Raw genomic sequence first — 15,169 nt, forward strand, 5'->3', positions numbered from 1 at the left:
GGAAGGGGCTTCATCAGCACTACTGCGTGGGACACCCTTGCCTGCCCACCATACCTTCAGTCAATAGCGAACTTGCTAGTGACCCTACTTTATAGGTGGTGGCCTGGAGATCCAGGGTTGTTGAATGACCACACACACAGTCAGGGAGGACTCTGAAGGCAGGGCCCCATGACAGCTGGCCTAATAGAGCTATCATCAGCTCTGACAGATGACACAGGCACAAAGGCAGCTGGCCTAAGCCACACTGGGGCCAGCTCCTGCAGGTGTAGCTATCCTGCCCAGGTGAGAAGAGAAGGCGCTACAAGGCACACTCACGTAATGAAGTCTAGGAAGCTGGCGAGTGGCTCGTAGGCGTGGTTCCTCATGTGGCGGAACTCCACCACCATCTTCTCTTTGAGCCGGTCATCGATGACTGACACCGTCAGAGGTGATGCCTCATTGGCCAGGAAGTTGCCATAGTCAGTGCTCTGCAGATGCAGTTTCAGGTCTGAAACCCAAGAGTAGGGGGTAAGGGCTAGCCTTGCTGGGCCTCCCCAAGGGTCCCAAGTACCCATCCCCACCCCAACTCTGAGCCCCAGGTCTCCCCTGCCACTATGTCCCACTACCACCCTAACCTCCATCTCCCTGTTGGCTCAGGGGCTACCACAAGGCAACTAAGGTCCTGGAGATGTGCCAGATCCTTGGGTCACAATCCAGCACATGGGGCCCCAGAGTCCAAGCATTAGAGGAATAGTTCCTCCCCAAGATGACAAGAAGGCCTGGGAAACTCCAAGGTCCAATCCACAACCCACAGCCTTTGAGGCCCTTCTGTATGCTAAGCTGTAGGCTGGCCCTAACCTAGAGCAGAGTAAGTCATGAGCCCTGCGCTCCAGGGCCTCGGGGTCAGAGGGGCAATCTAACACACCCCAAGGCAGACACAAGGCACATGAAATAAAAAAGATGCCTGAAGCTGCGGGAGTGGAGTGGAGAGGGCACCAAAGATCAGACTGAGAATATGAGAAGGCTACGAAAGGCTGGGCTACAGCAAAGGGCAGGGGCAAGAAAGGAAATAGCCAATAGGATAGTGTAACAAGTGGCCTACAGGGTGAATGAGTGGCATGTGGAGGAGGTGAGCCTGGCAGGAAAGACTGGGCGTCCCTTCGGAGTTGCCGGAGGCAGGCAGGCAGGCAGGCCAATCGTGAGGGGCTCTCCTGAGCATTCAGAGACAGGGTGAAGGAGAAGGAAGGAGAGGCGGAGCAGATGGGCCCAGGGGAAGCAGGCCAGGGGAGAGGCAGGGGGATCCTGATGAGAACCCAACAACAGTCTCACAGAGTGTTTCGGTTTTTGTGTTTTTTTTTTTTTTGCTGCTGTTGTTTTTATTGTTTTTTTTTTTAGAGATGGGGTCTTGCTATGTTTCCAGGCTGAACTTTAACTCCTAGACTCAAGCAATCCTCTGACCTCAGCTTCCCAAGCAGCCTGGACTACAGGCATGTATGTGCTAGCCAGAGTGATCTTTTTAAAACACAAGGCAGACCATGTCACTCACTGGCCTTAAACTCTCTCCTGCTCCTACTTCACTCAGAGACTCCCTTCCAGAGCCCCCATGTGGTCACCCCACCATCCCCGCTTTACCTCTCTGACTTAGGTCCTGCCGTTCCCCTATGCTCACTATCCCCAGCCATGTCCCAACCTCAGGGCCCTTCCCTGTCCTCTGGCCTGAAAGTGGAGCTGTCTCCCTCCCTTCCTTCAGATCTCTCCTCACATGCCCCCTATTCAGAGGCTTCTCCAGCAGCCCAGCACTGTCCCCTCACTTGTGTTATTCTTCTTTGCAGCACTATCCCACCTGATACAGGATACAGAAGCTCCCTGAGGATACTACCAAGGACAGTAGCTGAGAAGAGGCCCAGACACATGGCGGAAACTGGTTTGGAAAACTACATGTCTCTCCATCCCCTGGGAAGCTGCCCAGGGGGTGAGAGGAGAAGCTGCACTTGTGGACCCCTCCACATGCTCTCCTGGCCAAGGCCTCCCCAGGTGTCTTTGAGGCCCAGGGGACCATGCCATCCTGGGTTGCTTAGAGAGGACTGAGGGGACCCTGTGATGCCCTCCTGCTGTACTCCAGGAGAAGACAATCCCAACCCGGAGTCAGGTGTGCTAAAGGAGAGATGGAAGACAGCATGTTGGAGGGGGGTGTGTACAGGTCTCTGGAAAGGATGCCTTCCACCTGCATCTCTGGGGGGATGGCGGCAGGCCACACTTATGACCTCTGTGGCTCTTGGGCACTCATGGAGTGAACTTCAACCTCCTGAGGCCTCCAGGAGACACCTGCTGCCTTCACCATCACTCTGCAATTGACCACTACTTTTCTCCCATGGCCACCCAAAAGGGCACAGAAGAGAGGACCAGGCAGGGCACGCAGAAGCCACCAGCCCCTGTTCTGCTCTGTGGACCCCCGTGCCTTTTGCCTGGGAGATGTACACTCTCCTACATCCTTACCCCAGGCCATCTGCAATGAGCCCTTGCCCTGGGATCTGTTCTTGCACATCCTCATCACATCTAACCAAACCTCAGCTCCTCCTATAATAAGGCATGGGTAAGAAAAGGTGCTTTGCCTAGTAAACTTCCGTGGTTCCAGTATTTCATTATCTATTCTAGAAGTGGGTTTCATGTGCTGGATTTTAATATCCTTGAGCTTGGGCAACTGTGCATGTCTTTTCGTGTGTGTGTGTGAGGCAGAGTCATCCAGGCTGGAGTGCAGTGGTGCGATCTCGGCTCACTGCAACCTCCGCCCCTCGGGTGCAAGCGGTTCTCCAGCCTCAGCCTCCTGAATAGCTGGGATTACAGCCACATGCCACCATGCCTGGGTAATTTTTGTATTTTGTTTTGTTTTTTTGTTTGTTGTTTGCTTGTTTGTGTTCTTTTGAGATGGAGTTTCACTCTTGTTACCCAGGCTGGAATGCAATGGTGTAATCTCAGCTCACCGCAATCTCTGCCCCTCCAGGGTTCAAGTGATTCTCCTACCTCAGCCTCCTGAGTAGCTGGGATTACAGGCATGCACCACCATGCCCAGCTAATTTTGTATGTTTAGTAGAGACAGGGTTTCTCCATGTTGGTCTGGCTGGTCTTGAACTCCTGACCTCATATGATCCGCCTGCCTCGGCCTCTCAAAATGCTGGGATTACAGGTGTAAACTACCCATATCCAACCTAATTTTGGTATTTTTAGTAGATATGGGGTTTCACCATGTTGGTCAGGCTGGTCTTGAACTCCTGACCTCATGATCTGCCCACCTTGGCCTCCCAAAGTGCTGGGATTACAGGCATGAGCCACTGCAACCAGCCTGCAAGTCTTTTGAAAAGAAACATGGTTTATTTGCACAAAACAGAGAGATTGTTAATGCTCCTGATGTGGTTTTTGTGGATGTGAAATGGTGAGATTATTAACTGGTTCCTCTTGCTGTGGTATTAAAATGAAGCCTTCTTCATTTATCAAGTCATGTTCATACTCTGATTTTATATACTTGGGGTTCTGGCCCAGGCCCAGCAAGTGCTGAAATCTCCACTAGGGGAAGCTGCAGAGCAGATGGCAGCTGGGAGCCAAGACTGGAATACAGTGCTCTGGGTCTGACCCAGGCGCTGGCGAGGCAGATGCCAGACCAAACCTGTCTGCTTATTCACACGGCCACTGCAGCCAGCCAAGAGCCCTTCTCAGGCCAGGAAATTCCTTTCTTTTCAGCTATAGCCTGGGCCTAGAGGCCAGGCCAGATGTACAGGGTGGGCTCCAGGGAAAAGCTCGGTCATTTGGGTGGCGGCACTCCTGCCAGTGGCTCTGGTATTCCCTGGGACTGGGAGTGTGGACCCCGGTCTGGCCTCCTGATCCCTCCCCTGCAAAGCACCAGGAGTGGGCCCCACCCGGGCATCTGTGTACATACTGCTCTTCCAGGGCCTGGCACAGGCTGCTGGGAGGCTTCCCCAAGTGAGTTGTCACCTCCCACTCAGGATCCTCATGAGCTCTCAAGCAGCATGAAACTTCCTCTGCTTCAGCCTCCCACTTTGCTCCACATGGCTTCTCTCCTTAGCTCAGCAATTTCCCTACTGCCAAGCACCTTTCCCCTCCCCAGGTCTCCGTGACTCTCAATCCAACACCTAGCATTGGTCAGGGGGAGTCCCCTCATCCCAACATGAAGAGGGAAACCCAATTCCACTCTAACTAGAAACACATGGGCTATATGGTGTACTCAGCCCCATGCCAGGAGCACCCTGCGTGCTCGACCTCTCAGCCATGCCCATTTCACAGCCTCAGGAACAGATATCAGACAGAACATGAAACCTGTCCAGAGTCCTAAAGTTGGGGCATAGAGGGGCTGGGATGTGGAGCAGGCCTGGGGGATTGTCTGTCCCCAGATCTGGTCTCCTCCTCTCCTCCCCACTCTGCGCCTCCTTTATCACTCTCTTCCCCAGCCCTTGGCCCAGGACAGGCTTTTCAGATATGGACTCAGCTGTCCAGGCAGATTTCAGTCCCAGATGAGCTGGCAGGTGGTAGCAGAGGGGTGGGAGAGGCCAGAGCATGCCTTCTTCCCCTCCTCAGAGGCAGCCTGGACACTCACTGACAGGCATGGACCATCAGCACTGTCACTGGACTGTCATCTCTCAGGGACAAGTCCCTCTGGCGTCCCTTGTGGCACCATCCATTCCTAGAGAAGCCAGGAATGTGTGCACGTGAATGGGAGGCAAAGCCAAGCAGCAGACTCTTTTCTAGGCCCTCCACTCCTGGGCTCAGCATAGGCCTCCAAGCAAACACCCCTGTGCCTTGGCTGCTGCGTTCTGCTGACGCTGCATCTGGGGAAGCCACGGCTCCAAGCACTGCTGGAACGCAGGCAGCCGGGTGGTTTCTGCTGGCCTTTGTCAGATCAGAGCAAACCCGGGAGCCACTACTGAGAATCCTGCCCAAGGCCTGAGGAGTCTTTCTTACCAGGAAACTTATTTTTTAAAAGCCCCCAGGAATGATGTCAAAGGGCCATTCCAGACCACTTTCCCTGGCCGGACCCCCCATTTCCCTGTGACCCAGGGAAGGGGGACAGCCTGCCAGCCAAGAAGGTGACTTAGAGGAAGAGGCCTGCTGAACCCTCAGCTCACCCATGAGAGGACCACACAGGGCTTCTAAACCAGCTCTGGCCGTGTTGGAGAAACCTGGTTCTCAGACCCAGTGGCTGACAGCCCCAGGCCCTAAGACAGTCCCGGTCAGGGCTAGGACAAGGCTGGTTGGGATGCTCCCTCCTCCCCAGCTTCCTGCTCTCTCTGAGGGATGCGGAGGAGGGGATGTGACTGGGAGGGGACGTGACTGGGAGCAGGATCTAAGCACAGGAGGAGAGGCCTGGAACTTGTTGAGAGCTTCGTGGGAGACCTGGCCACCCAGGCCTGGCCCAGCCCCTGAGGGCAGCCAAGGACGGCAGGGGCTCTGGGAAGCCAGGGGCTAGTTCTGCTCTGGGCCTTGGGCTCAGCAGCCTGACAGCCTTGGTGATCAGTGATGGCCATTGAGAGGCCCAGACATGCCTGGCCGAGGCATGAGCAAGCAGTGTTCTGGCTAGCACAGACTCGGGGGACCGCTCTGGTCTACCCACAAGCCCAGCTGTCTACCCCAAATCCTCCCATCCATGGCTCAACACCAGGAATGTCTGGCCAGTTTGGGATCTCTCACAGTACAAGACTTCCTCGGAGACTGATTTCTCATGTTCAAGAAGATGCTGCTGCTCTCAGGAAGTTCCCTCTGCTGTCTGATCTAAACTCCAACTCAAGCACCAGACCAACTCAGTCTCCCAGTATCTCCAGCCTTCCCTCAGGCCTAGGCTTGCTCCTCAGCCTGCACCCAGGACCTTCCCATACCTCCTCTGCTTTGCATGTTCTTGTCCCCATGTTCTGATGACTCCCCCACAATTCCATCTCCTGGCACTACCCCAGGCCTCCTGCCCCACATCTTGGCTCCTTACTCCCAAGTCCACTCTCCACACTATCACGAGAATGAAGTCCTCCAACTCTAATGTGTCATTCTCACCTTCACCCAGAAGTCACTGTGGCCCTGGAGCTGAAGCTCTGCCTCTTCCCCACAGCCTGTGAGGCCCCGTGCCCTCAGCCCTAGCATTACCTCAGTCCTTGACTGGTCTAACAGTGCTACTTGCTGGCCAGCGTGACCTTCCTGTGATCTTTGCTCCAGCAAGTACTCCAGGGAAGTCCACAGGCTGCTGGAGAGAGAAGCCCTTGAAGTGCAGGAAATAGAGCTGCTTTCTCAGGCCCATCGAGAGGCTGGGTTGGGAAGACACACCCCCAGCCTGGAAAGTGAGAGTCCCTGCCCTCCTGCCTCCACAGGGCGGCCCTGTCCACCCTGAGGTTGCCTGTGTCAAGGATCACTTCCCTGGCTCCAGCAGGGACAGCTGAGATCTTTCAAGAGGCCTGGGAAGGCTGCAGCCCAATACCCACCTGACCATCAGGCTGCACCAGACTCAGACTGGCCAAATAGTGGGCCCCAGCTGGCACCCCTATCACCCTAGTCCCTGATTAGTAGGAGGGCATGGGACACCCAACCTGCCCAGTGCTTTCTGCTCTCTGGGACAAAGTATGGGCTTGGCAGCCAGCCTCAGACAGGCCTTGAGAGGTGGCAGCTGGGCAGCCCTGCCCCTGTCTACTTCCTGAATCTTTTCCCAGATCCTGCCAACCCAGAACGGGATCTTTCAGCCCCTACAGGGCTCCCAAGTTCAGAAGGCACACGGCCTTTCCAGCCCCTAGGCCTCTACAGCTCCTCCCCAAGGGCCACAGGGAGGCAGAAAGAAGGGTCCTGGCCTATGCCAGAGGGTTGGTCCCACATGCCCCAGGGTCCAGCAGGCATGGAGGCAGCCCCTGGCCAGCACACTAGGCGGGGCAGCCCTGCTCTAGGCTCCCCCGTGGCCTCATGGTCGGCCCACGAAGGGGTCTTGCTGGCCAGCTGGCTACGGCAGAGCGTGAGAGGACAGTGTGTTCCCAGACTTTATTTCTGCTTTTCCAGAGGTCACTCAGTGAGGCTCTCCAGGGTAGCTCAGGGGTTTTCAGGAATTGAGGCCCACTGAATGAAACCAGATGTGAGAACATGCTCCCTAGAGTCTGGTGTGCCCACACTGCCATTCTCTTCAAGAGTGGCAGAGCCTTGGAGCCTGTTCTATCACTCCCCTGGGTCTGGCTGAGAAGTTTGCTTCAAAGAAACTAGACCTGGGCTCTACCTCCAATGCTACAACTTCTAGTGGCTCAAAGTAGGAAAACTCAGACAGATGGACCCATGTGGACAGATGGCCAGGCTGGTGGCCCAACAAAGTGAGAGCTGCCCTGCCCCCCTTGGTGAATGTGCTGCGCCTGACCTCCTCCCTAGGCTCAGGGGTGGGAGGAGACCTTTTTTTCCATATCAGCTCCAAAGCAGATGTGTGCACTGGCTGGCTGGATTTGCAGGGTCAGAGCATTACATCTGGAACTTTCAGTGTGGGAGCCACAGCATGGAAACCATTAACCCTGGGTTTACCTGGGGCCTGCAGCACAGTCTGAGCATCCTCTTCAGTCCCCAGGTCTCTGCCAGGGCCCTTCACAGGCTCCTGCAAACCTCACATAACACCAATTGACTGAGTAACCCAAGTTCCAACTCTTCCTATCAAATGCCAGCTTTCACCCCTCCCCCATGCTACCTGCCATTCCCCATCCAGAGCCTTGGCACCACCACCCTCAATTGGGGTATCCACGGCACCTTTCCCTGGCCAGTGCGGGCCCACCCATCACCCATCAACTGATCCATGCCACAGCCCCAGCCCCCTCTGCAGATCCATTTTGCTAGATCACTGGCTTCAAGACATCATTCCTTAGGCAGCTGAGTGGGACAGGGGAGAAAGAATCTGGGCTTCAGAGCCACAAGGACCTGGGTTCAAATCCTGTCTACAAGTTAGCCCTAAACCACTTGTGGAATATCTCTATAACCAGGCCCCTGGCCAGTCACTGGGTAACAGGTTCTGCAGTGCCAGCCCCCCAGGGCACTGCATGGACACTGAGAAAAGACACTGGTTTACAGAGAGTTGAGCACAGCATACCACAGTCCATTTCTCCTGGCAGACTCCGTCAGCCCAGCAGTGTGTAGCCTTGACTCCAGGCTGTTGCTCAGGCTGTCCTACTAAGTCCTGCACAGACTGTACCTGCACACAATGTTCCTCCTCTCCATGGTCTGTCCCAACCCTTTCCCAGGCCTCTAGCATGTCCTCTTCCCTGTCATAAAGCCTGCAGGGAACCTTGTGCAGCACGAGCATACTAACACTCTGCCATCTCCTGGGGAAAGAGAAACAGGGCTGGCTCAAGATCTGGGGCTTCTGTCCCCAAGCCTACATCTCACCTATCAGCAAGATCATAGAGAGCTCTGGGTAGCCCCAGCAACCTGGATAGACAGAGGCAAGGACCCAACCCTGCACCACCCACCACACCCTGAGCTGCCCTGAGGGTCTCGGGAGCAGACAGGAGGTAGTGTAGCCAAGGGCAGCTCTTGCTTCATGGGAAATCTCTGGGCTGGCAGGACAGCAGTCTTGGGAAGAACCTGGAATCTCCTTCTGGGCACAGTCACATGCAAGTTACTAGGTTTCAGGTAGCTGAGGCAGAGCTCCTGCAGGGAAAGGACAGTAAGTTCCCCTTCCTCAGTCCCTGGACCCACATTTTGTTTCATGCTAGAGGTTTTTCAGTGAGGTGAGGCACTCAAGTAGGGGAACGGGGCTGATCTGCAGAGATGGTCCAACTGACACTAGGGGCCAGTGACACTGCCCACCAGCAAGATCAGACACAGGAATCAAATGGGAGAGTCACCTCCCAAGTCCAGGAAGCAACAAGATGTCTGCCCTGGGTTCGACACCCCACTCCCTGCTCTGGGACAGGTGGCAGGTGGTGGCAGACACACACTTAATTACTCTCATACTCTCAGGAACACCTTGTCCCTGCGGCTGGGAGAATGAAAGCATTTCTCACATCCTAGGAGGAAGTCAATTCGTTTGACAGTCAGGGGGGTGCCAGGCAGGCGACAGTCTTGTGTGCCAAAGGGAGGGGCAGAACTGGTTACTGCTGCACCTAGGGCAAGTTCCAAGAAGCTCTCCTCCGACTCAATGGAGATCCGCCTGGACAGCCCCTCACCAGGCTGTTCCCACCCAGGCCCTAAAGCTCCATGGGACTGGCATGTCCCAGGAGACACAGGGCTTGCAGGGCAGCTTCCCTATGTTCCCTGGCCACAGCCCAGCCTGAGAATCAGACAACCCAGCCTCACCCTGGGAGGCAGGGGCCACACCCTCCCTTGCTGCTGCCCTGCACTTTGACCGAAGCAAGCTCTTTCTTCTCCAGGTTTGCCACCACAGTTAAAGAACCTGGAGGCTAGAGTGGATCTGGAGCTGTGAAGAAGAGCTTCTTTTCATTTTCCCAAAGATATGAGTTTGCCTGGGCATGAATAAGAGGTAAAGTGGTCTGGCCTGGCCAGGTGCCAGGTAGCCCAAGGAAAGCCAGTTATGACAATAAGCTATGCTCAAAAGCTGGCCCAAGGCTGGGCACGGTGGCTCACACCTATAATCCCAACACTTTGGGAGGCCAAGGCGAGGGAATCACTTGAGCTCAGGGAGTTTGAGACCAGCCTGGGCAACACAGTGAGACCATCTCCACAAAAAAAAAATAAATAAAACAAAATGCGCCCACCGTGGGAGTGTGTGCCTGTAGTTTTAGCTACCTGGGAGGCTAAGGTGGGAAGACGGCTTGAGTTCGGGAGGTTAAGGCTGCAGTGAGTTGAGATCATGCCACTGCACTCCAGCTTGCGTGACACAGAGAGACTCTGTCTCAAAAAAAAAAAAAAAAAAAAGCCGGCCCATGCCCATGTCTAGCTTCTAGGTCTGCTGGCCTGCACCACTGGAGCAACCTGTCAGCTCTTGATGCTGGGCTCCTGTTCTACATGCATAGCTGTCTTGAGAAAGGACACGAAGGAAAACTGGGCCTCACTTGGGTAGAGGTGAAGGGGATTTCTAGGGTTCCCTAGAAGTGGCTGTTCTTAGTGAGAATAAACAGGTCAGGCTGGATTCTGGCTAGAGGGATCTTTGCCAGTTCCATGGTGCCTATAGCCAGCACAAAGAAGAGAAGTAGGAAATATTCATTTTGCTTTGACCTAGGCCCTGTGTTTGGGCTCATGGGATCAAACCTCATCTGAGGCTGTGAACTCATGCACTGTCAGCATGAAGTCCCATTCACTGTGGCTCATGGAAACTGGACAGAGGCTGGGTGTGGTGGCTCATGCCTGTAATCCCAGCACTGTGAGAGGCCGAGGTGGGAAGATCTCTTGAACCCAGAAGCTCAAGACCAGCCTGGGCAACAGAGATTCTGTCTCTACAAAAAATACAAAAATTAGCCAGGTGTAGCAGCACATGCCTGCGGTCCCAACTATTCAGAAGGCTAAGGCAAGAGGATCAAGTGTGAGCCCAGCAGGTAAAGACTGCAATGTTCGTGCCACTGCCCTCCAGCCTAGGTGACAGAATGAGACCCTTTCAAGAAACAAACAGAGGGAAAAAAAAAAGGATGAAGGAAGGAAAAGAGGGAGGGAGTGAGGCTGGTCCTATACAGCACCCCCAGGACCCCACCCACCCTGCCTTCCAGCCCTCCCCTCAGCGCCCCTGCTCAAGGGCCCGGTGAGACAGGTACAGGGGTAGCAGTAACATGCCAGCCAGAGTGAGCCAGTGCTGTGGACCTGGGCTGGCCCCTGGGAGGGACGTGGCCACCTGCTTGACCACACAACGGAAGCTAGGTACAAATGACGGAAGCCACTGGGGGAAGTGGGAGGCATGGGGCCTGGGCGGATACTGAAGGGTAACATTCCAGGACCCTGTGCTCCCCCATGCCTTGTGATATAATATCTAGTTTGAAGCTTAAAGGGTTAGGGGTGGGAGGAAAAAGGCAGAGCTGCAACCCATGACCTGGCAGCCTCAGGGCCCTGTGTGCTGCGTCATGGGTTGCAGCTCATCTGTATTCATCAGCTCCCAACCCTTCAAGTTCCAAGCTAGATCGCATGTGGCAAGGCCTGAGGGAAAAGACAAGGGCCCCAGAAGCAGGGTTCCTTTCCCCTGACTACCCTTTCCTGAGTTGGGGGCCAGTTCACAGAGCTGTACTCCAGGCATCCTGCTGTGAACAAATGAAATAATAGATAAACAGAAAAAAATTCCAAGAACGCAGAGTGATTGGATATGAAATGCCAAGACAGGTGTCAGGAGACCATAATTAAGCCCTTGGGCCTCACCTTGGACCCAGCTTCCCAGATGAAGTAAGAGAGCTGGATAAGGGTACCTCCAGGAGCCTGTCCAGCTATGACACTGGGGGCCACTGAGGGCCACTCAGGGGCTCAGGATGAGACCAGTGGCCTGGATACCCATGGAACAGCCTTGGAAGAACTGATGGCAGGTGTAGGGGAGACCTGGGGTTGTGTAGCCTCTGAATGGCCACCAGTACAGGGACAGGGGCAAGCAGTAAAGGCTGAGTTGCAGATGACTCCTCAGCGGGGAAAGCCCCATCCACCAGCCAAGCATGAAAGCCTCTGTTGAGGTCAAGGCCTGAAAACCACTGCCTGAGCATCCAAGCAGGGAGCAAGGTCTGGGCAAGTACCCAGGGCCAGGCCAGAGCTGGCCAGGAAAGCAATGTCCAGCACCAGTCAGGGCTTCTCCTCCACACACTCCTTTCCCCTGCCACCAATCTGCCTGGCAGTTCTCAGGACCACCCACATTCACACAGGGGCAGCCCCAGCCCCGCCCCCTGTGCCTACTCCTTGGTCCTTCGGAAGAGTTGCTAGGTATGGACACACAGAGCAGGCGCCCAGGCCACACGGCAGCAGTCTAACCTACTAAGGCACCCTTCGGGGCCTTGATTTTCCTGCCTCTGAAGAGAAGGAAGGCCAACATTCCAGTGCAGAATAGATTTTTTAAAACATCAGCCAGGGAGTAGGTGTTGGAAGAGGCAGAGGCCAGGGAGGCCAATGGAGAGTTCCCCAAATTGGGGTACAAAGTAGAAGAGAGTTGTCAATCACCTAATGATAACCCATCGCCAGCCTGACTATGTGGACCCACAGTGCTTACATGGTGTTCAGGTGCCTGGTTTGGCCGTCTCTCAGTTGCCCTGCATACGTGTACCTATACATGCCACATACAGCCTACGTGGCCCTCAGAGTGAGTGCCAAATGAGGTTGAGAGGAGAGGAAAATTCATCCTCTGTCCTGAAGACAAATTTTCCCTCTCCTGGAGGGGCCAGCGTGGCAGGACAAGGGTGGTGATCACCTAGGGAAGCGCGTGGTTCTCGGAGGCTGAGGAGTGTAGCTCTGACCCCTGGGCTGCCTCAAGCTCCTACTTGGAGCTCCCAAGACCCCGAGGTTCATAGCACACTGTGCTGTACCTGCAGATCCAACTCTGAGCTACTGGCATGACCCAGGTGAGGGCAGATGAGGACGGCGTGGTGGGCAAGGCTGAAGCAGCCTGCCCCAGGCACCAAGGCAGAGAGCATCAGGAATCTTCCCCTAGCCTTCTCCTTCCTGATCCAGGAAGACAGGGCACAGGGAGGTGAGGGTGGGAAGAGATACACAGACATGAGACACTAAGCTACAAGACCTACCTAATCTGAGAAGGCCAACTGGGGCTTAAGTGAGGGAGGCAGGGCCCAGGGCAGAGTCCCAAGGGACAGTGCTGGCAGCAGGTGCCCCATGGAGAAGCAGAGGAGAGGCAGCTTGATGGACTCAAGGGTCCAGTCATACCTCCCTCCCCAGGCTCCTTGACAGTAGAGTGATCCTGGTGCACCCCCTTGTGGTGAAAGGGAGGATGGAATTATCCACAGCAAAGGGCCACTCCAGTTCCCCCTCAACACACCCCTCAATTTAAACACTGCCTCAGACTCCCAGTCTGCATCTCCCAGCCATCAACCTCTGAGGAAGTGGGACTACAGGTACCCACAGAGCCATGCAGGAATGCGTCATAAAGAACAGGAGCTGGCCAGGCACAGTGGCTCATGCCTGTAATCCCAGCACTTTGGGAGGCCAAGGCTGTAGGATGACTTGAGCCCAGTTTTGAGATCAACCTGGTCAATATAATGAGACCTGTCTCTGCCAAAAATAAACAAAATCAGCTGGGTATGGTGGTGCGTGGATTGCTTGAGCCTAAGTGGTCAAGGCTACAGTGAGCCGTGATGGTGCCACTGCACTCTAGCCTAGGCAACAGAATGAGACTGTCTTAAAAAAAAAAAAAAAGAACAGGCTATGCATGATAGTAGATGGATATGAGCCTGGAAAGCCAAAGTGGAGACCACATGGACCTGCATCGGTCATGAGAAACTGCTCTGTCTTGCATGAGTGAAGACAGAGTCTCCGGGGGGACATGGCTGAAGAGGACATGAAAGTGTGGGCATCCTCAGCCCTCTACACTCTTGCTCTCTCAGCCAGCCCCTCCTGTCTCCAATTTCCTTTACCCAAGTCTCAACTCCTTTTGTCTCTACTGCCTAGTATTTGTCTAATAAAAGCAAGTGCTTAATAACTCAGAAACAGGAAAATCTATGGCATGGTGCATCCCTGGGGTTGGGGTCGGGGACTCAGCTTTTCCTCCCCCACACACTCAAAGCCTAGTAAACAGTCAATGCCAATAAAGAGCTGTCACTAATCCAATCAAGCAAATATCTTTTTTTTTTTTTTTTTTGAGAAAGAGTCTCACTCTATTGCCCAGGCTAGGGTGCAGTGGCAGGATCTCGGCTCACTGAAACCTCTGCCTCCTGGGTTTAACCAATTCTCCTGCCTCAGCCTCCTGAGTCACTGGGATTACAGGCACCCACCACCACACCTGGCTAATTTTTGTACTTTTAGTAGAGATGGGGTTTCGCCATGTTGGTCAGGCTGGTCTTGAACTCCTGACCTTGATCTGCCCGCCTCGTCTGCCCAGGGTGCTGGAATTACAGGCGTGAGCCACTGCGCCCAGCCAAGCAAATATCTATTGAGCATCCACTCTGGCTAGGACTGTGCTGTTGAATCCTTAACTATGAGTAAGTGATTTCTGTTTCATTTTACACATGTGGGCAAACACATGCTCTGTATCACACAGTTGGCCAGAAAGGGAGCCTTGGCCTGCCTGATGCCTGGCTCTACACAGAACTCAAGAAAGGTCTTGAGCAGGTGCAGATGACTTAGAGACGGTCATATCACATCTTTGCACCTGTTCATTCGGGATGCAGATCCTCCTAACAAGTTGCAGTGTGTCTGATCGCTGAGCCCAAAGCACAAGTGCAACTACAGGTTAGGAAGGGGACCCTGGTGCTACAGTAGGCATCCTGACCACAGCAGGAAGAGTGAATGGGTGGCCTGACTGAGGGCCAGGGGCAAAACTATTGGAGGCAGACCTGGGCCCTCAGGGACAGTGGTTCTGTTCCATCTCATTCCAAGTCTAACAGCCATTAATGTGAGAGAGACTCTGCTATGTTCAGTGTGTGCCACTTAAGAAAGCAGGGAGCCTGGGCAACATAGTGAGATCCTGTATCCACAAAAAAAATAAAAATAAAAAATTAGCCAGGCACGGTGACACATGCCTGTACTCCCAACTACTTGGGAAAGCTGAGGTAGAAGGATCACTTAAGTTCGGGAAGTCAAGGCTGCAGTAAGTCATGATCGTACACTGTAATTCAATCTGGGCGACAGAGTAAGACCCTGTCTGAAGAAAAGGAGCTGGGTGTGGTAGCTCATGCCTGTAATCCCAGTACTTTGGGAGGCAGGAGGATCACTTGAGCCAGGAGCTCAAGACCAGCCTGAGAAACATGGCAAACCCCTTCTCTACAAAAGGTACAAAAACTACCTAGGTGTGGTGGTGCGTGCCTGTAGCCCTAGATACTTGCAGTGGCTGGAGTGGGAGGATTGCTTGAGCCTGGGAGGTCAAGGCTGCTGTGAACTGTGTTTGGGCCGCTGCACTCCAGCCTGGGCAACAGAGAGAGACCTGGTCTCAAAAAGAAAAAGAAAAAGAAGGAAGGAAAGAAAGAACGGAAAGGAAGCAAGCAAGCAGGGAAGTGAGACTAATATATTCCGGAAGTGTTTTATGCTAAACGTTTTGTTTTGTTTTGTTTTGTTTGAGATGGAGCCTTGCTCTGTTGCTCAGGCTGGAGTGCAATGGTGC

General features: G+C 54.2%; 1 protein-coding gene across 2 annotated transcripts in view; it reads right to left on the reverse strand.

Annotated features, from left to right (window-relative positions):
- ATP6V0D1 (ATPase H+ transporting V0 subunit d1) overlaps positions 1-15,169 on the reverse strand; it is a 42,541-nt gene that overhangs the window by 15,547 nt on the left and 11,825 nt on the right. For both annotated transcript variants that reach the window (XM_032284255.1, XM_032284257.1), the window contains exon 2: positions 316-487. In XM_032284255.1, coding sequence (XP_032140146.1) covers positions 316-487 — 172 coding nt within the window. The remainder of the gene's footprint in view (positions 1-315; positions 488-15,169) is intronic.

This window comes from Sapajus apella, unplaced genomic scaffold (assembly GCF_009761245.1).
Source record: "Sapajus apella isolate SASKATOON/1434 unplaced genomic scaffold, GSC_monkey_1.0 scaffold15, whole genome shotgun sequence".
In the NCBI taxonomy this organism is placed as follows: Eukaryota; Metazoa; Chordata; class Mammalia; order Primates; family Cebidae; genus Sapajus; species Sapajus apella.